At 40.9% G+C, this 22,622-nt stretch overlaps 1 protein-coding gene across 4 annotated transcripts in view; it reads right to left on the bottom strand.

Annotated features, from left to right (window-relative positions):
- Positions 1 to 6,429: 6,429 nt before the first annotated feature.
- The window catches only part of CRB1 (crumbs cell polarity complex component 1), a 172,149-nt gene continuing 155,956 nt past the window's right edge, over positions 6,430 to 22,622 (bottom strand). For 3 of the 4 annotated variants that reach the window (XM_030572005.1, XM_030572006.1, XM_030572007.1), the window contains one exon: positions 6,430 to 9,684. In XM_030572005.1, coding sequence (XP_030427865.1) covers positions 9,469 to 9,684 — 216 coding nt within the window. In that variant the 3' untranslated portion in view covers positions 6,430 to 9,468. The remainder of the gene's footprint in view (positions 9,685 to 22,622) is intronic. The other variant, XR_004001542.1, reaches the window with a different exon arrangement.

Genomic DNA, 22,622 nt, shown 5'->3' with positions numbered 1-22,622 from the left:
GCAGGGCAAGGACCTTGTCTCCATGTTTGTCTGTACAAAGACTAGCCCACTTATGGTGGTAGGGAAATAAAAACCATTGAGGACCAAATAATGGCTGCACTGAGTAGGGGGATTGCACAGTGATCTTCCACCAATACTAGTGCTGCTGCTTGAACTCCCAGTGCTCAAAGGGAGGCTGGTGCTGCTGCTCTCAGCAATGGACAGCACAAGGTCATAAGTCAAAACGTTTAAGAATGACTTCTGACTTCAAGGGCTCTCCTTTTGGGTCTCCAGCTTTAGATTCTTTGGCCTGATTTTCACTGGTGCTGAGTGCTGTTGAGTTCAACTAGAATTGTGAATGTTTATCATCTGAGACTCAGGCAGGCCCAAGGTATCTTGAGATGGGTTCCAAAAACCAGAAGTCACTGTTAACTTTTCTCTGCTACTTTTCCCTTCCATCCGCATGCACCCCTCTTCATCTCGACTTTGGCTCTGAAAACCATAATGTAACTCCTAATATCTGCAGCGTTATAGTATCAGCAATTTCTTTTATTCAGCACTAACCTCTTCCCTTTCATGAGTATAACCTATTAATATAATACAACCTGTTTAGCAGTGTAGAAGATTATTTTAAATGTTCACCTGAATAATACATACAAACAGCTGACATTCGGTCTGCTCCCAGAATAGGTGACATGCTTATTTAATGATTTTGAAAATGTTAAAATGGCGAGCTTGAAATTCAAATGTCATTTTAAAATATTTTGTGTTTAACTTCACTGAGCCAGTCCTTTGCTATCTCTCCCTCTGGCATATTCAAATCGGGGGTTAGGGCAGTAGTCTGACACTGTGGAGACTTCGAACAATGTATTGAGCAGTGTTGGCATTTCAGTCTAATTAGTTACAGCCTATTTTGTGATTTGTCTTTGGTCCTTTTGGTTGCTGGCCAAATATTTTTATATCTGTTTTTATATTCTTTATTGTCTCATTTTGAATGTCAACAGACCAGTATTTGTGTAACTTTTTTTTTCTTTCTTTGTCTTCTCTCCACTCCGTTCTGTGTCAGGAAGTTTGATTCAGCAGTTCTATGTTTCAGCCCAACTGTCTGAGAAAAATAAAGTTCAGGATTGATTGGCATGCACAACACAGTTTGGTAAATGCACATCTTCGGTGGGACCATCTATTTTTCTTGCTAGTGTTTAACAGCCACTGATTTTCCTTAAAGTAGCATTTTTTTGGGCTGGTTAAATCAGCTTTAGGCTACATTACATCAGTGCTACAATGCAGCTGCATCAAGAGCTGGATCTGAATTATGTTTGTCAGGCCCAGCTCTAATTTAAACAGACTAATGTAGATTCCATCTCTGGAATCTGATGGGAGAGGTAGGTAGGTATATTGCGCTAAAGCTCTCACACAGATCACTGGCTGAAAGGATATTCTGGGGCACTTGACTAGTTTACCTGGAAATTGGGAGGTGCGGGAGAGAGGCAATAAAAGTGAAAAGATAAGCACCACCCTGTGAATTTATGGTTAATGTTCTCAAATTTGAAACACCTAGGCACCGAGTGACACATTTTCATTTGTGAGGTCGATGGGGCAACGGCAAATGAGGAGTAATATCCAGCAGTTGAGAGAGAGAGAGAGAAAAAGAAGGGCAAACGTTCATAACATTTCTGTTTGACTGTCATGGTTTTCAATGCGGTTCGCTCAATGGTTCTCTGATCACTTGAACGTTGTGTCCAATTCTTGAAATGTCTGTCTTGCTAGATTTGGCACCAATACTTTAGGCAGCCTCAAGAGGGTTGTAGGAAAGTCTTGTATTTTCTGCCCTTAGGTGGGATGTGTCATGCCCTAACCTTTCTAGTCTTGTCTCAGGGCAGCAGAAAGGGTGGCCCATCTCTGCTGGGTGCACACGGACTTGCAGCTTTGAGTGGTGTTTCTGCACAGTAGGGAGAAACTTGCAGGAAAAGCAGTTTCCAGTTGTTTAAGCTAATTTTCAGTTGTTTAAGCTAATTTTCACTATGGCAAAAATGTATCTACAAACCCCTTTAATTTTCTTCCACATAAGCTCACACTTTGCCAGTTTAACTGTGATGGTGAAGTTGGCCAATGACTGAGTAGCACATAACATTCTATGTACTACTGTGCAGTGACATGGGTGCGCAGCACACATTAAACCAATGATTTTAGGGGACAGAAAGCTGATGTTTAACCTGTGAGTCCTCCACACTATAATCACATGTGCACTGTAAACAAGCTGTACATGTATATTCATGCAGATTAAAATGTCATTGCGGGAGCATTAGAAAGTGCTGTCATCCAAACAACTTGATGTACCAGTGCACATTTTCTGTCCTTTAGGCACTCCCTCTTCAAAACCTATTTTGCTGACACTGTTTTCAGATTTTTGCAGAAAAGTAAAATTCAGCACAGGTGCGAAATGAAACTAGGTGGGTTTAAATTGGAAACACACACTTTTGTCATCACTATTACAATACATGCCAATGAAAATTGCACTTCTGGTGAAACTACAGGTGAAATTTGAAAGGTCATACACATGACTGAGATAAGAAAAATGTCACACTTTGAACAGCACCATGAAGAGCACAAAACCAGATGAAGGACTGCGTAGTTTGTTATAATGGAAAGGATGATTTCAAGTTTTGGAAATGTTAGTTTTACTGTTGTTAGACAATATTGGATGAATTCCTGGTAAATGTAATTGCTTTGCCAAACTATGTTAAGGGGAAAACTTGCAAAATAATAAAAACAGGAATGAAAAACAACTTTTGTGAAATCAAATTGAAATGTAACCCAAAATGGTTTGGATTAGTTACAGTATAAAAACCCAATATTTTTTTTATTCCAGAAATAACATTTAAAGGAAATCTACAGGAAGTCCATCTCACCAATGAAATGAGAATGCTTATTCTGGTCTTTGGGATTCCCACCTCTGCCTTGATTCATAATTTAAACTTTGCCTTTTCAATGTGCAATAGGCCTTGGCACTTCATGGCATGCATCATAGTTGGAGGTTAGGTTAGAACTTGCTTTTATTGGGGTGCATGGGGTATTTCCTATTTTTCACATCAAATGCATGTGCACAATTTAACCAAGACCTTACTCTGCTCCCAAGAAACACACACCAGATGTATCTTTTATAAATGTTACATTTTGCAGCATCTTGACACATGCCAGTAGGTTGAAGGCTGTGCATGCTCCATTGGGGCATGAAAGCCCCTTCCATTTGCTCAACTGTGACGTTTTGTAATAGGCAAAAATTTTTAGTATTGTCAACGACTCAGTGTTCACTTTATTGACTTACACTGCGTGATCTAATGCTCTTATTTGAATCATATACAGAAGTGTCAGGTTTTGTTATTTGCAAGGCAATCAGATAAAATAGGGAAAAGGAACACTGCCAGCATCCTGTGATTCCTGGGATTCTGCATTTGCAACTGCAATGCTTGTCCTGAAAAGAGTGGGTCCCCAGCTCAGGGCTTAAATTAATAAAATGCAATGAAGAATTTTTCAGTTGCTTTGCTAGCTGGAGAATAGGGTAGAAGTTTTCTGCTATAGGTTTCTTGTGCTTGTCACCCTCGTCTTCTTAAGTTGCATCAGCCACTACCACCTTCCTTATTTAAGTTGTAACTTCTATTATGTCCATCATCCGGGTGTTTATAAAAATGAACAGTTAACATTGACTGCTAACTGGCTATTAAACCAGTGTCTCTCTCACTCACACATGCACTCACACTCTGATACTGACAATAAATACTAGCTCAGCTATTGAACAACAGGCCGAATGGATCTTGCATCTTAAAAGGTTATTTGACCTGGATTCTGCCAGATCTCAAAGGGGTGTGACTTTGAGATCTAAGTACACTCTGCTGAGAATGGTCTGCCATAGCTGGAAAACTAAAGTGGAGTTTCTTGAATGGCAGAGTAGCCTATTAACATAAGTCACATAACGCAGCATTTTCTCAGGTAAAATAATATTTTATTGAGGGGGAAAAGAATCTTTGAGAATTACTCTTTTGGGGTTTCTTGACAACATAGTAAAATGTTTCCTTTATGTTCTTATCATTCATCTTTCACAGTGTTACATTAAGGCAAGGCAGTGTTTTCTTTTTATTTAAAGTCCACTGCAGTGAATCCTCATCATTTGTGTTACTTTGAGAAGATCCGAATCCCTTCACATCCAGTTACTAATATGATGGCATAGTTTGGTTTTAAGTGATGGTGATTTAATTTAGCTTGCAACTTGTCCTGACATCTAGGATTAAATAGGTACTGACTCTAAACACAGAGAGTATTCACTGTCCAACACAGAATTCAGATTGACCAGCAGTGGCTTGTACCCTTCCAGAGTGGTGTTTGCACCAATACTTGAAACTCTGAAAACCAGGAAATACAGAGTTAAGGTACACTCCAGCTCAACTCTGAAAATCTAACTCTGCTCCATGGAGCTGGCCGGAGCCATGGGAGATATACTTAAGTATGTGTTAGCCAGGGCTGCCATATACTAAACAGACAGGAGGAATGACTAAATGTGCCACTTGATATGGTGTGTTGTCCCACAGAACTGTATTCTATCATTTGCCTGCATACACTCCAAATGCCCTTCACTGCGCTATGGACATCTGTCCAACTGGTGCAGGGATGACCTACAGCAGGGCTGCACAGCTCACATTGCGATATGAGGAAAGGTGCATCTACACTCTAAGGGATTGCAGATATCTCATTTCTGTGCTGAGTTACGTTGGTTGTGTGTCTAGAGCAGCAAAGTAACCTGTTTGTGCTATGAGAATTTGTAACAAACATATAGGACACTGCACTGCAGGTTAGAGATGATATTCCAGAGGGAATCCTTAGAACAAGGAACAAGGGGTGGTGACATCTGGCAACCCTCAGATGGTTTATGCAAAGTAGATGCAGGGGTTGAGGATGGGTCAGGCACAGCCAGATGATATTCAAATTTGCCTTAGTGAGGACATGGTCTGACAGTTTCTCCTATTGTTCCATATCATCCATCTGGTGCATGGGTTGGGGCATCACTTGAGGGCAGAGTTAAGGCTGTGAGGCAGGACTGGTGTGTACCTGAACTCTGCACCATCCCAGAGTGTACTAGAGAACACAGCTACTGCAACCCATTTTTAAAAGTGCTGCTTGCACTTCCCAGAGAGAGAAGCATAGCCCAGCCTCGCCCTTGGGAAGCTAATGCTACCGCGAGCATCAAAATGAGCTGAAAATGTTCAGTGGATTTCTAGTAGTTCCAGCTGGCTACTTGGTTTGAAACAATAGCTCTGCTGCCTCCTGAGGCACCTGGCCCTCCAGGAGAAATCAGCAGAGACCAGTAGGGACCAGATGAAGGATTGGAATGCCTCCTGGGGCCGTGAAAGTGCTCACTTCTTCCTCTGGGACAAAAGTGAGAGGGGACTCTTGCCCTTAAGCACTTGCACAGGACCAAGAAGAGTTGGCCCCAATTGTCTCTTTTTGACCTTGTCATTGTATAATTCCCTAATCTGAACCTTAGAGTCCAAAAGATGGGGTACCAGCATGAATTCCTCTAAGCTTAATTACCAGCTTAGGGCTGCCACCACCCAAAAATATAGTGTTTTGGGGACTCTGGTCCCCCCAAAAACCTTCTCTGGGGACCCCAAGACCCAAATTCCTTCAGTCACACAACAAAGGGGAATAAACCATTTCCCTTCCCCCTCCTTTCTTCCTCCCAGATCTTTCCTGTCCTGGGCACACTAGGAGATCACCGTGATTCAAACTCCTTGAATCACAACACAGAGAAATCAGGTTTTTTCTCCCCCTTCTCTCCCCCTCCCAGGCTTTCCCTTCCTGGGCTATCCTGGAGAGATAGACAGATTCAAGCTCTGTGAATCTAAAACACAGAGGAAATTCACCTTTCCTCCCCCTTCCTTTCTCCCACCAATTCCCTGGTGAGTACAGACTCAGTTCCTTTGAGCCTTAACAAGGGGACAAAATTACTCAGGTCTTTTAAGAAGAAAAACTTTTAATAAAGGAAAGAAAAAAGTAAGAAATCTCTGTAAAATCAAGATGGACTATTACAGGGTCTTTCAGCTTATAAACACTAGAAAGAAGTCTCCCCCAGCACAAATACCAATTAAAATCCATCCAGCAAAATCCACATTTGCAAATACAGAAAACAATCAAAAGACTATAACTGCCTTTTCTACTTGATACTCACTATTCTGAATATATAAGAGACTGTAGCAGGGAGATTGGCAAGAAACCTGGTTGCACATCTGGTCCCTTTCAGGACCCAGAGAGAACAAAGCAAAACCCCCAAAACACAAACAAAGGCTTCCCTCCACCGAGATTTGAAAGTATCTTGTCTCCTGATTGGTCCTCTGGTCAGGTGTTTCAAGTTCACTATTTGTTAACCCTTTACAGGTAAAAGAGACATTAACCCTTAACTATCTGTTTATGACAGACCTAGTCTCCTATTCCACACTTAGTGTGAGTAACAACAGGAGTAAGAAACATTCACAAACACCACAGAAAAACCCCAATTTTTTCAATTAGGAGATGGAGAGCTCGATTCTCAACTGATGTAAATCAGCATAATTTCATGGACTTCAATGGAACTTTGCTGATTTACGCCATCTGATCACCTGGTCTTAAATATTTTCCCTTTAACCCACACAATGTGTCCTGTCAACATGAACATATTACCAAAGCCATGTAGGCAGCAGGAGACTGATGCACACAGCCCCAGATTCCAGCTACAAACACTTTCATATGAATTCCGTATACACTAAATGTTTATGGATCACTTGGTTCCAAACGGCACAATTCTTGATTTTTGAGCAACAAATATGGTTCTGGCCTGGGGTTAATTTTATTTTTAAATGTCTGATCGCGTAGTCCCACAGAACAAAACAAAAACATGAGCAGTTTTTGTGCATGATTTGCCACAGTCCCTGTTTGTTTGCCATTACTGTATTTTAAGGCTGCACATAGAAAATAATAACATTATGTACCATCCATGCTATGAAATTATATACGCAGAGAATTGAGTTAATTTTACATTAAAAAAAAACTGCAGTAATGTATAGTTCTACTAAACCTTGTTCTGGCCAGATTCCAGATGGGATAATTATATGCTGCCTAGTTTAAATCTCCCTGGAGTTTCACTGGGATGCAGTCCTCACTATCTCTTCCTATGCTACACTACTGGATAGGTGCTGGGTCCCACCTCTTGCCCCTAGAGATATGTGGGGAGCAGCTTGGGGCGATGATGATGCCAAAACGGTCGATGGGATTGTGTTCGGGATCAGTGGGTGTGTTGCATGTGTTGGTTGATCCAGATCTTCATTTTTTTGGTGAAATAAAATTAATCTGAAAAATTTTGCATAACTCTATACATTCCAAACCTCCTTGTGTTCCTTATTAGTCTGAGTCATCAGGACTAGTCTCATACTATAATGGCTAAGCTAAGCTAAACTGTAAGCCAGTGCTGAGGGCCTCAGTGTCAGTCATCTGAATGTAATAATAAACAAATTAAACCCTGCTAACGGCTCAGCTAAAGCTCCACTGTATCTACTATAATATTTTTGGTTTTTCTTTCTTTCTGTTAGTAACTGTCATTTGGGTTCATTGAAGTCAGGAGCCACTTGAAAGATAACTGACATCTACTCATTCAAAATATATGGTGCACCAGATTCTACCCTAGCTTTATAGTCTGTGCAATTCCACTGAGTTCAAGGTATTTCACTTCAGTGGAGCTGCAGGAGTTGTAACTAAGGAGCTTCTGTGTTGGTTTCTGTTGGTTTCCCGTTTCGCTAGGTGTTTTAGTGCTGGACAGAAGCTTTGATTGTTCTCTGTAATCAGCTGATAGTCCATAAAGAATATAAGCTTTGGTCAGATTTGGTCCTCAGTAGCCCATTGAGGATTGGGGTTTGGCCATTTAAAAAGACTTAGTTAGTAGATCTAGCTGATTTCAGTTCTAGTACTGGCATAACCATTTGAGTCATGTACATGTCCAAATGAGGGGCTATGAAAAATGCTATGCACTTGGAACTCCAGGAGAAGTAATTTGGGGGGGGGCAAATTTTCAGTGGCCTTGCCTCCATTCACTGAGCATTTGTGGGAGCTTAAAGCTTAGTTACATTTTAACTGCCTGATTCTATATGCAAATCAGATGGCCAGATGTGTGCTGATAACATCTGCACCTACATGTAACTTGTTAGCACAAAACAATGTGGATGCATTTTGGCAGGTGCTAGTTACCCCCAGCAATTGGGTGGTTGATCCTTAAGTCGTGTTGAAAAATTACCCCTTTGTGTCTGTATTGTTAGGAAACTTTCCAAACTTTCCTTTGCTCCATCAATTATATTTTACATTTCTCTAGCTCTTGCCACAAAAGTTTTGACATATATTAAGGAAATGAGGTAGGCTAATATCATCATCCCCCAACAGAGGGAAACCGAGGCACAGAAAGGTGAATGACTTGCCCGAGGTCACGTGAAATCTGCTGCAAAGCTGGGAACCCATATATCATGATTCCCAGTCTGGCTCTTTAGGTACAAGACAATCCTTCTCCTTTCCTGATATTTTCCAGCAATCTTGGGCAGCACATTTTTGAGCAAGCTTGTCTGTTTTGTACTTAATGTCTATTTATGACCTGGGTTGCATGAGGGCTAGTAGTGTACATTAGTGTAGTGATGTAGTCAGAACAAGACAGTGGTGGGGAATGCAGGGTTGAAATGATGTTTAGATTCCATGCCTTTAAAGAGGTCTGTTAAATAACCTGTGTCATCTTAACAGTTTGGAGTGTTGTTTTTGATGCTTAGAGAAGGGCACATGTTTGTCACAGAAGGCTACTGGCATTAGAAGAGGGTAGTGAAAGAGCAGGTGAAATGAGCGCATTGAAGGGAAGCAAGCCAATAACTTTCAAAAGGTATTCAAAAGGTTTATTTTGCTTCATGGGGAGCTTATGCAGACCTTCCTTTTAATCCCTGATTAAAGAATGAAAGTAGATATGCCGAGACACAGTTCTAATGCTAATACCTCTCATGACATAATTATGATGTATTTATTGTACAGGCTTATTTTATTTCTCTGTGTTGTCTTCTGCAACAATGATCATTAGGTTGTCAAAGGGAAAAGCAAAACAGAAGCTGTGGTTCAAACCGTATCTGAGAGACAGGTACTTACATGTTACCCAGAAGCCATTACATGCTGATTATCAAGACTGAAAATTCCAGTGCAAACAAAATTGTCCTTTGAGAAGCTGGTCCAGGTTCAAGAAGTCCAAGAAGCTGGCATCAGTTCACTCAAATACTGAAGACCCTTAAGATTATTGGATTAAATGCCAAATATTTTCAACAGCCTCTAAAGTCATCACATATTCCTTGGTATGAAAAACAAAATTAACCACCATTTCCATCATATTTACTCTATTTCCTTTCAGCCAGATGCCTGCCAGTGTGTAGCACAGAGAAATGTTTTCTGCTATATCAGTCTTTCCATCGGTGGTGGCTGCACCATGTTCCACATCTCCACACGGGATCCCTCTTTCTCCTGCCGGCTGGGGCTGTAGGTCCCTTGAGTTGCCCGTTTGTTAGCAGCTATGATGGAAATCACAACTGCCAAGAAGAGGATCAATAACAAGGCCAACGTTACTGAGCCAATGGCAGTGAATATGTTCGAGATCAAGTCAGCTGTCAACTGAAAAGATTGAAATAATTGCAATATAATTGATGTTAACAACATAGAGGCACACATACTGGAGCTACCATGGTAGGAAAACATTCTGGAATAATAATTTCAAATATAATGTAAGATCTAATATTTTAAAGAACATATTTGCTAGTAGAAAAGTAGATTAGCCTTCCAAAGTTTGGTGCTTTAGGTCCTATGGAAAGTAAATCTATTGCAGCATGTTATCTTTTGAGCACCTACCCAGAGCTGAGTGAATCGCATATAATGACTAGTTTATTTTACAACTTTCTTTCTGTTTGCAAATTATTTGTGAGCAGATTGTGTTTTTCACAAATGGAGTTAGTATTCAGAAATTGTTTGCTGAATTGTTTTTACTAACAATTCTTTGTCCATAGGTTGTTCATTGCAATTCTATGCTATTTTAAATTTTAACAGTTTTCACTGGATACATAGGCACATGGCATTTCTGTTTCCCTTACTGAATGAATCAGGTTTCTGGTGCGAAAACTTGTATTTACAATTTCAGATTTTGCTTTTCATAAATACTTTTGTAAAATACACCATTCCTTTGAACATTCCTGCCAGTACAGTTGTTTCCTGGAATATTTGCGTAAGGCAAATACATAAACCCTCCCTGAGGACTGCATCTTCGGGTAGTGGAAAGACTTTGGTATTCCACTGACCCTCAGACCTCTGCTGATGGGAATTTTGGTAGGCCACATAAGCCAGACAGATCTGAGGGCAGAGACCAGAGGAAAGCAGCCCACTGATCCTGGATGAGGGTTGAGCGCTTGATAGGCCAACAACCTATCCTAAAAAAGTGGTAGAAACACAACACGGTAGCTATTCTAGCAAACAGCGCAATAGACACAATACGGTTGGCAGATCCTTGTTTGCACCCTAAACGATGTCTGCTGGTGTAGGAAGGTTTCATACTGAGAACACACAAAGGACACACATGAACATAACTGAAATGCCTTTGATGGGAAATGCAGATCGATAAATATTCACAGAAAACATTTTGTAGTATCCCCCTAGATCGACTACTATGTATAGAGGTTGCGTCTTTAATTATGGAGACATGCCCATGTTTCCAAAATTCCTTTTCAGGAAGCAATACAGTGCAGGATGGATATATAGATTGTATTCCTTTATACCCTGTTTTCATACAGCAATGGGAAAGGTAATAACATCAACACGCGCCATATATATATAGGCAAACAAATTTTCCAGAAACACTTTTTAGTGTTGGATTTTTGGCAGATGAAAACATTTCTTTAAAACAGTCTTTCTGCAGTCATGGAAGCCAATGAAATGATGTGGGTGCCATGGAAAAGTGGTCCCTATGGACAGAATGACCCTGCAAGGAATTGGTCTTCCAGGCAGATTTTGCCATCATCTTTTGATTTGTATTACAAGTGACAATTGAACTGTTGTAGATGCACATGTGCTTGCGGCAGAACTTTCAAATCCAAAATGTTTAGAAACAGAAAACAGCAGGTCAGAACTCAAATCCCATTTCCCAGAGAGTTAGGTACAGCTTGTTACAGAATACTAGTACCCACATTGAGTGATCTGCTTAATAGTCATTCCCATGGAGAATGCAGGGATAGTCCTAGTGCTGATGATAATACTGAATTCAGAACAGAGATACTCTAAGCTGGGCATTAATTCTCTATAAATGCCAGATATACACATCTTGAACCCCACTGTTCAGACTCTTCTGCAATACAATGACAGTGCCACAGGAAAAAATTAAAAGAATCTTTTCTTTCTGGATTTAAAAAAATCCAGCTACAATAATGAAAGCAAGTTTGGTTCAAGGTCTCTCCTAGGGGGCTTTATGACCAGCTGCAATTACTCTCTCTTCTGCCCTTGATTGTTAAATATGACTCCTCTATGATTTAAAAAATAATTAATTTTCCTGTATAGAAATAACCTACTCCAGGTGACAGATCACACAGTACCAGAATACCTGAGATGAGGCGACACAACATGTCAGTCTACTATATTATTGTGTCATATTGGGAATGTCATTTCATAAGCTCATCAGCTGGCATTTTAAAAGTATTGTTTCCTATTTCTGTTGGAGATTCACTTCTCTCTATGTGTGTCTCTAGGTGCTTATATGGCCCTTGTAGTACCAGAGCATCACACAACAATGAATGGATTTTTATCCTTATGAATCCCTAGGAGGTATCACCTCCATGTTACAGATTGAGGAAATAAAGCACAGGTGGATTAAGTTAATTGCTCTGTCTCCTGCTTCCCAGGCAGTGCCACAAGTTTATCCTTTCCCCTCACTCATGGTTAACTCTGTGTTCCTGGGTTTAAATGGGACAATCTGTACAAGTTATTGTGCTCAATGCAGTGGTTACTAGCTTACCTTTAATAGCTTGCGATAGACAAGAAGTCGGACTACAGAACCTAATGGTCCCGTCTCATCTTAAACTCTGTGAATCTATCTGATGTTTTCCCAATCAGCAATAGTGTATTATAACTACAACTATAAAGAGATTTGAATCAATAGTAGATTCTAAGTTCATGTCCTATCACTGTATTTTTTTGGAGATGAGGTTTACACACAAAAAAAAATTGTATGGTAATTTATAGGATGAAAAAACACAAATACAATAGGAATAAATGTCAGAATTATCTAAGCTGCATTCGTACTATATAGAGATCAGTATAGAAATACATTTCTGTTGTTTCGCAGTAGTCATTCTGCTTAATTTATCATTGAATTCTTATTCTTGTGCATAACCATTCTGTGTCTGGATATTCTAGTCTAATGCAATAGAAATTACTATAGAAATGCTATTATGGAGAGGAACGCTGCCTCTTCTGTATGCCTCTTGTGTTTGATTTAGGAGCATTCTTGACTGGACAGTGACCTACACTGGAGGAAGCCAGTGGAGCTGCAGATGTTCCTAGAATTGAAACCTGTCAAAACATCTCAACCTGATCCAATCTGTCAAGTGGCTACAGTGTTGAGTAAGATCTATAGAGCCATTTTTTATCATAAAGGGACATATTGACCAACTTTACTTCTCTGTTCAGTGTTCACTGCTGATTTTCCAATATTAAAAAAATTCATCCTTCCTCAATCCACTCAGCTAGGCCCCACTGAGCTATTAAAAACTGTGGGTCATGGACTATCCTCCTGATCTGTCAGCTCTCATAGCAAAGCTCAGGTTTACAGTGTGGGTAGCCCAATTAGCATCAGCAGTGAACTGATGTAGAGTTGCCAGAAGGTTCTGTAGTCTGGTCCCATCAGGATCAACTGTTTCTTCACTAACTGATTGCTGAACAGTTAATTTAATTTGGAAAACATAAAAGAAATTGTTTTATCTGAAAAAAGAATCCGAAATCTTGAATGTGAGCATCAGGATTGGCTTGTCACAATATTTGGTATTGATAACAACACTTGGAAACATAAAAAAAAAATCTTCCATGGTCCCAGGAAAGATGAAGCCCTGAGCAGAATCTTTAGGAACATAACTGTCCTGCTTTTGAAGTGGGGGTGGTGTCAAGTAACAAACCCACAATAAAAACATGTTTGAATAATGGTAGGGGCTGGATTTAAAAGCAGGAAATGAAGAATTGAAGTCACACCTCTGTCTAAACTCATCCTGTTATTTTCCCTGGCTATTGCCTTGCACTTTGTAGGGAGCCAGACTGTGAACCCCTCACTTGCATTAGTGAGCAGTTGCCCACATAACTAGTCTCATGGACTGTAATGCGATTCCTCATGTGAGTAACTGCTTACCAACAGGAATAAGGTGTTCACTGGCCTGTGATACATGTAAGGTCATCCACTATTCTAAGACTCTTGCAGTACTGAGGCACTGAGTAATATATGGGTAATGTCTCTGCACAGATCATCACAGCGGTACATCACTTTTCAATTTAGCATCACATTTTGCTATTATACTATGCCAACTTTCCCATGATAGCTGTTTTAAGAGCTCCATCTTTGATCTGAGCATTAGGTCATGGCCACTTGCTTTCAGTATACAATATGCTTAATCGGTTTGTCATAGGGCTATAATGGGATCCAACACAAGCAGTTTTCCCTAGAGCACTAAAAGCAAGAGAAAAAATATCCTGAGAAGCAAGGAAGGATGTGTGGTATATTTTATTATGTCTCAGCACAAACAAATTGCTACAGAACACCTGGAAACTTCCTAAATAGGAGCATGTTGTAAAATTATTCTTCAAGACAGCTGGTTATCAGAATGACCTAAAAGCTAATGTTATACTCAGTGGCTGCCTTTCAAAATTCAGTATTTGCTAACAACCACACAGTTGTTTTCTAATCCAAGTACAGTGCTGTTTACAAATAATTAACTGTAAGTAGGGAACAGATGTAATACTAAATGACTAATGTTAGGTAATATCGTGACCAAGTTATAGGCATGAACTGTGATGTCCACTCCCAATATGAATAATTATTGGCAAATGCTTGCTGCTTAATGGTGACCACTATAGATGGAGGAATGGCTCTGAGGTATTCCAACACCATGGTGATGGGCACAGCATGTGCCTGAATGGGTGATGTAATTTCTTAAATACTTTGCCTATATAAAGCCTGGATCCTGCAAACTGTTCCATGTCGGCAGCCTTTGTACTTGCATGAAACACCATGACTTCACAGGGGCACCATACAGTCATAGGAGTCCATCAATATGGAGTGGCTTTCAGGATCAGGGCCTGCCTATAAGTATCCAGCATTTGGGAGTCACAGCCTTATCTTCATGTTCACCTCGGTCTTGCCAAAAAACCAACAAACAAAAGCTATGTTTGGCCGAGGTTTTCCAAGGGGCCTATGGGAGTTATCCCATTAAATGCTCAGTGGGAGTTGGGTGCCTAATTCCCTTAGGGCTCCTCTGAATTCTAGCCTTATTATTGGTTCATTACACCTGTTACTAAATTTTGCACTTCATCCTACTGCAGATAACAATCAGCAACAGACTTTTACTCAGGGCTCATTGCTTTGTGAGTCAAAGAAAAACTTGTGCAGGATGGTATTTTTATACCTGTTTAAGCAAGAAAATAATAAAAGTCAATGTTACTCAATTAGTTCTTGCTGAAAATTGCTCTTAATTAGCTACTGAACTTAAGCAAAAAGAAACTCTATGTTTATGTTATATCACTCACTAAGCTGGGCTGGAGATTTTTAACATAAATTACTAGAATCCATTGGTAATTCTTTAATTGGGTTTGTGAATGGCTATTGTAGATTCCTGACTGTGGATGAAATAGGACACTAACGGATGCTGTGTTTGCAGAATTATGTCAGTTCCATTCAGTATTGGGAAAACATTAACCAATAATATTTACAATACTTCCCTAAGAAGTATGGAACTGTGAAGTCTAATCAGCCCAGATCTCCTACATCTAAGGAACAGTTATGCTTTCCTGAGCAGTTAGCCCAGAGGTATCCTGTTTTCCTGGGTGCTGTTTTGAGGATTCGTAGGATGTTGAAGTGAAGGAAAAATACTGGTTTTCTCTAGAGCATGCTAAAGCTAAAGTAAGTCATTTAAATGGCAGCTGAGTGAGTTCTGCGGGGTCACATGCACACAAACCTTCTACGGCAGTTTGCACTTAGCAGACTGCGGAAATCACATACACAGCAGCAGGAGACAGTAGTTGAAACTTAAGGGCTTGCACTGGCATGGTGATGAGTGCCTTCAGCTCCCCTGACTCAGCACGCAAAGCTAAACAGCAACCTTACACTCACTATCCAATAATCACTTACATTCCCCAGATTCCCAAGGCTTATGTATGCACTGTCCGCAGGACAGCTCTGACATGCATCCTCCTCTAGGGTGAAAGGTGAGAATCAAGTCCTTTAACTTTTAAAGGCCTACTAAGATTACCAGGAAGGTGATTTTGTTAGTGCACTCTAGATGTACATATTTAGTTCCCAGCTCCCATTGTGTAGCGTGTGGGCAAACTGCTGGAAGCAAAGCCAAAGCCACGTAACACACATCATTCTTTTGTAATCGCTTCTCACTCTTTGAAGAAAATTTGTAGGAAAGGAATTTCTCCCTTCTGAAAATTAATAGTGTGGAATAGGTGGGGTTGCCCCATGAGAACATGTTTTCACTGGAAAACATTTGAAAACTGTCTGGCTGAATTCTGGCTCTGGGAGTCAGTGGAGTGCTGGAGCAGTGGGGTGTAGCGGCTAGTGCCTGAGGAGATGTGCCAGGAGGCATTATGGGCCTCATTCTCTTTTCACATTATTTTATACTACTGTGGCTCTAGTGGCTTCACTGAATTAATCCTGATTTATGCAAATATGAGTGATCAGAGAACTAGGCCCTGTGTCTCCAGGTATGCGGGGGGTGGGGTGAAGGGGGAGAAACAGGCAAAATGGCTCTTGCTGTATCTGTGCAAAACGAGCCACATGTGCTCCCCTGGTGCTGCCATCTTGATGTTTGCTGTTGTATAGGGCAACTAGTGACATGGCCTGAGAATAAATGTCTTTGTTGGGGCCTGTAATGTGCCCAGAAGCACGAGTGGCAGGTTGCACTCAGAAAGCACAAATGGCTGGATTCTGGCTGCCTCTAGCACAGGAAGCAGTCCCCTTTTACTCCAGCACCCACATAGGAACAGCCATAATTGGGCAGTTTAGCAAGACAGAAACATCACTGGCAGCTTTAAAATATGGGAAATTGTACAGCCTCTGGAACATTCCCTCCACTGCCATTTGCATCACTTACTTAGAAGTGTGCAGCTGCCGATGTGCACCACCAGCATTCCTTGATCTGAGTAACAGACAGGGGGACCAGATGTCCCAATTTTATAGGGACAGTCCTGATTTTTGGGTCTTTTTCTTATATAGGCTCCTATTACCCCCCACCCCCGTCCCGATTTTTCACATTTGCTGTCTGGTCACCTGAGTAACAGATAACAAATAATACTTATAATACTTCCCTAAAAAGTACTGAACTGTGAAGTCTAATCAGCCCAGATCTCCTGCATCTAAGGAACAATTACACTTTCCTGAACAGTTAGCCCAGAGGTGTCCTGTTTTCCTGGGTGAGTAACCATGAGTCCTGACACTATTGGTCAGCTTATCGCTTAATTCCTGTTGAAGCAAATCTGGTTCATGTCTTCATGTTTACTGCCTAGAAACCAAAAACATTTGCTTAAGTAATTAGCAACTATTGGCTTGAGTAGCTCTAATCTATGTCAGAATTACTTTAAAGGGGGTGAGGGCATATAATGATAATTTGACCAGTCAAAGAAAAGCCATAAATTGATTAAAAAATCATAGATACACTGATCTTATTTCACTAAGGATTTGCTAACTTCTTATCAGAAAATTATTCGAAGGTTCATTTCCAACAGGAACCCCAGTAGTTCAGTAAGAAATCACTAATGTGATGCACTGATAACCTCTGGCTTGGGGCATATGGGCCCCACTTTATTTATAACAACAGTAAAGTAGCAATAAATTAATATCTTGACTTTGTCCCAATACCTTAAAATGGCATTAAATTAGCAACACATGCAGGGCTAAATGAATTTTCCTTTTTCAGTTTAAAATGCTGTGAGTTCTTTTCATTCACAGATGAACACTGATTGCTCTGGCTAGAATCACCTAGAAAAAACAGCTGCTGTTCCAATATTAAACATCAATCAGCAAAGTCTGGGAGCTGTGCAGACCCGTATGTTGGTTTCTCTATCTAAAAAAAATAGACACTATGGACTCAGTTGAATTTAACAGATTCACGTCTACTTGAGCTGTATTTTGCCCAGACTTTTGGAGGTGACAAGGGCTTTCTTTAACTCACCCATGCAACAACCATTAGTCTAATTCCTTCAACATATCATTTAAACCTTACTTTTATTTTATCTATTTTATGGTTTATTAATACCTGCAATGTCGTCTCGCTGAATGTTATTCTCTGAACCTTTTTCTAAAAGAGTCTCAGAAGTGACTAATCATAATCATCACTGTCAACTCTCCACTGAAGTACAGAACATAGGCTGAATGGCTTAAATGCACTGCATGATCTGAGTAAATTCCTTTCTTGGAACTGTCAAAACTTAGTTGTCTAACAGCCATTTGTGCTGGCAATTTTGCAAGTAAATATTGGGGGACAGCTGGTTGTAGCTATTGTGATCAATCGCTAACCTGGATTGTATTTTTCTAATTTACAATCAAATAGTCTGTTTTTTCAAGCAAGAAACATCTCATCTGTGATCTCCCATTAGAAAGCGAGCGCACATGCAGATGATTGAAATCTGTGGAGTTAGCTGTCTATTGTAATCTAGCCTAGCAAGGTGAAGAATGAGTCTTGGAAGGTACTGAGAACATTCATTCTCACTGGAAGAAATTCTGGCCCTACTGAAGTCAATGGCAAAGCTCATTTTTACTGCAGTGAGACCAAGTTTCACCTACTGATTTCAAGGGGAGTTGAGGACTGAGCCCTATAAGAGTCTCATATTAACACTGAGGCAGATGTCATCAGCTAAAACATGGGAATTACAAATGTTGGCCTCAATCCTGCCATCTGATCTTCATAGTTAGGACTTATGGGATTTTGCTCACATGATTCAAACTGCAGGATCAGGTCCATCATTAGTGTTCCTAGAGCTCTTAAAAATCGTGCAATGTGTAAACCAAAACAAGCCACTCTCGCCAAAATTCCAGTATTTGGTTGCAGCAATAGTCAGTTAAACTTTTATTTACATTATTAGCTCTTGGAAATCCAGATTTGCTGAACTCAGTAGCTGACTCTAACAAATGATTTATAAAGAACGTAACAAAGGATAAATAGATCTAAAGTATATTTTGTGCAGCTGCTTGCTATATTAATATCTAGTATTAATATGTCTATTAATATATTAATATTGTGTTGTATTCATTCTACTATATTGGTTGGTTAATGGAAGTGGTCTGATGAGGCAGCATTGCATTTGGTATATTTGGAGATTATTTGGGGTGGTCTTTTTAGACAGGAGGCAACCTAATAAGAGTGTTCTTTTCTAGAGGGATTCCCGTGTGTTACCTACATTGAGTGCTCAACATTCTGGTTCCCATCATGTATGTGCTTAATTTCAAGCATGTGCATAGTCCCTTAAGCACATGGTTAAATGCTTTGGTCTGTACCTCGCAGGATTGAGTCTGAAATGCCTTTTCTCCTTCACCACCACTTCTCCATCTCTGGAGCAGAATGCTTCAATTGGCTGCTTCAGGAGAAAAGCCATTATTAAGGAGTGGGCTTTTAGCACACAAACTGATACCGTTTTGCAACGACTGCCAATGCTAATTTTACAAATGTGCTCAAGTTCTGTTCAGGACCATTCTGCTGGTTCTGCACAGATTGAATGTACAGCTTCAGTGTGTTGTTATCAGATGCCTTTTAAAATTCTACTGACAGCCTCTGGTGTAAAACTTAACCATCTGCTGCAATTTAAAAACACGAGAGGGCAAATGCACCCCTCATGTTGTTGCAGCCCTAAAGCCTATGCTCAAACACGTGTCTGTTTGGCCAATTGTCGGTCAAAAGGTCACATTGGTACCGTGTGCAACACAGTAGTGTAGTGTGCTACATTATAGTGCCGTGTGCATTTTCCTGCTCTTTTTGCCTGGTCACCTAGGGATCAGGCTAGTGCTGTGTGCAAAAATACCAGCGTGCCGTGTGCATAATGGTAGTGTGCTGTGTGCAGATCCTGTTTACATGGAGGGCTCCAGCTCGGAACCTGGAAGGCGAAGGAGCTAGGGACCAATCAGATGCTGACACGAGTAAGAGCCTTCGAATAAAACCATGTCTCACACCAAGGTCTGCAGGAATATCCGCATGTTAGCTGGAAGGCCTGATCACCCTTTCAGCCAGAAGGATCTCCTGTGGATTTAGCTAGGGTCATGTCGTTACGGATTATTTCCCGCCAATTCGTCATGTCCTTGGTGTCTGTACTGCTGGTCAGCTGTGCCTGGAGTGTGGTATATGCATTCTAATTGCTGTAATAACTCTGTCTGCTTATCTTCTTCCTTTTCCCCCTCTTTTACTTGGTACCAAGTTATGTATATAGTATATGAAAGTTAAATTGTTGTATTGATTGCTATTGTGGTTAACTGTTGTACTTTACAATATTTGGTTAATGTACATAGTTTACTCAGTTTGGTGTATCTGCTCTAATTTCTGGTGAGCAGTTAATCACAGATCATTTGGTTTCCTGTTGTTGGTTGTAAATAGATTGTTTCAAGTTGTGTAAATATTCTCGTTCTAATAGTATTGTTAGTTGGTAAAAGTGCTCCTCCCCAGCCCAAGTTGCAACTTATCCCCCATCAATAAATGGCCACGTGGTTTTGAACTTTCAGTCTGTCACGTTTTGATTTTCCTCACACGACCAAAAACTTGCTCAAACCTGTATTGGTCTCGGACAATGTAAACCCCCTGAACTAAATGAAATTAGGCTCAGGGCAAATTTGGCCCACAGTTGCTAAATCTCAGATCAGGCAAACAATAAGACACAGTGTTTTAGTAAATGTGTTAGTCTCTGTGGATTGATATTCCCTCCAGTTTCGGTAAAGCTTCTAGTTATTACATATAATTATTTCCTGGTTTATGGTAGCACCATGGCACAGTATGTTAGGTGCTGGCCTCATATATAGGAAAATAATCTTACAACCTAAGGCTCGATACCTGAAAGGTAAAACATCCACATGGACAGATCCCACCACAGGATCGAAGCCTCAGAAGACAAGCAATTTTAAAGGGTGGATAAAATATCCAGTCAAAAGATTATTTAAAACAGTAACTATCTCCTACTGCCCCCTATCCAGCTATATTTAGCTGGTTAATTTCTTGTAGGTACCATGGCAGAAAATGGGTCTTGAGGAAGAATTTGAAGGATCTGAGGGCAGAGGCTTTACAGGTCTGTTTAGGGAGGGTGTACCATGCATATGGGCTATGTGGAAGTGGGTTGTGGATGAATGGGGAGCCAAAGCTGGCATTGGTGATGATGGGAGGAGTGGAGAGCAGGGCAAGGTGTTGAAAGCTAAGAGCAGGTAAGTAGGGAGGGGCAGAAATACACAAGAACTGATGGTGAGGAGGATTTGGTGCTGCAGAACAGGGAAGAAATGGAGGGATTTATTGCAGAGGGTGACATGGTTAGAGCAATGGGCAAGATGGGTAATCTCTGAACAGCCTTTTGTATGGCTTTGAGGGGGTGATGTGGGCATTGACGGAGAGAGGACAGAGCAGAGGAAGAGGTTGTAACATTCAAAATGGGGGATAATTAGGGCCTGGATGAAACGTTATGTTGAAAGAAGTGGCAAGATTTGGACATAGATGAGCTGGGCAGGGGCTTAGAAGAGGTGGATGACATGCATCTGGATTACCAATCTGCATGGCAGGGAGCATACTGAACTATTTAAACCTTTTATTTTTTGAACCTTTAGGGCTTGGTTACACTTGAGACTTCAAAGCGCTGCCACAGGAGCGCTTTGAAGTGTGAGTGTTGTCGCAGCGCCAGCGCTGGGAGAGAGCTCTTCCAGCGCTGCACATACTCCACCTCCTCATGGGGATTAGCTTGCAGCACTGGGAGCCGAGCTCCCAGCGCTGCGGCACTGTTTACACTGGCGCTTTACAGCATTGTATCTTGCAGCGCTCAAGGGGGTGTTTTTTTCACACCCTTGAGTGAGAAATTTGCAGCGCTGTAAAGTGCCAGTGTAGCCAAGGCCAAACTAATTCACACATTTTTTCTCATCTAGAATGAACATCAAGTGCTTGATTCTTATCCCCTGGAAACAGGCACGCAATGCTTAGTGCATTAGCCTTGCCACTGCATATCAACTTGCATTCTTTTCAACACATACAGTCAAATCCTGGCCCCTGTGTGTGATCCTAGCTGATTTCATTTGACTTTAATGGAATGCACAAGTTTAACGAAGGGCATCATTTATCATCTGGCCCCTAGTCACTAGTCTCTCTGTAGAAATAATTTACCTTGTGAATGAAGAATATTTGTTTTGACCAATTCCAATGAAAGATCTGTCCAATCCAGGTCCTGCAGACAGCACTACACTTCCAAGGCATGCTGTGGGCCCTGCATGCTGTGCTCCAAAAGATGTGCGGACACAGTATTTGTTACTAGTGAGTTCTGACAGAGGAACAAATGCCGTTGGTCAATAAAAATAGAAGAACGCTATGGGAAATGTATGACCTCGCTGTGACTAATTTCTGTATGCAGTCAGCATAGGTGCATATTGTCACAGTGAGCACAAATTGTGGCCCAATCCCATGACATGCTGAGCATCTCCTGAGAAGCAATGGGCATTCTAATCTTCCACTGAAGCCAGTAGGAGATGAAGGTGCTCATCATCTCTTGGCCAAGGGCTCGCCTACTCACATATGGGCATGATAGGCCTTATGATTGGAATTTTCAAAAGGGCCCAAGAGAGGCACCCAACTCCTGTGATTTTCAGTGTGAGTTGGGCACCTAACTCTCATATGTCCCTTTGAAAGTCTCAGACAAAATGAACATCTCTTTGCCATTTGAGGTAAGTGTAAATATTCCGTGTGGCTATTGTACATTGTATTTGCTATTTGCTCACTTCTAACGAGATGCCCCTGCCCACCTCTCCCCACAACAATGTAGGGCTGAGAAGAGTGACAAGACACATATGTGAAGCAAAAGGTTTAGACTTAGCTTCTAGCGAGGCCTCCATTGGTGGTCACAGATAGATACGAGTAGGGAGTGTTTCTGTATCCCCCCACCCCCGTCTCATTATAATCATTACTGATATGACAGGTACACACTGTCCACCACTTCACACTAAAGAGTGTTGAGGTACTTGAGGGCTTCCCCATTATCACAACACATTTTTATGTGGTAATGTATTCGCCCCCCTCCCTCAGTATAACAAATGGCTGTACTGTGTACAACAATGCAATTATGAGATAAATCTCTAACCTTCCCGG

The sequence above is a fragment of the Gopherus evgoodei genome, chromosome 8, assembly GCF_007399415.2.
Source record: "Gopherus evgoodei ecotype Sinaloan lineage chromosome 8, rGopEvg1_v1.p, whole genome shotgun sequence".
In the NCBI taxonomy this organism is placed as follows: Eukaryota; Metazoa; Chordata; order Testudines; family Testudinidae; genus Gopherus; species Gopherus evgoodei.
This window is presented reverse-complemented; position numbering and strand designations above follow the sequence as displayed.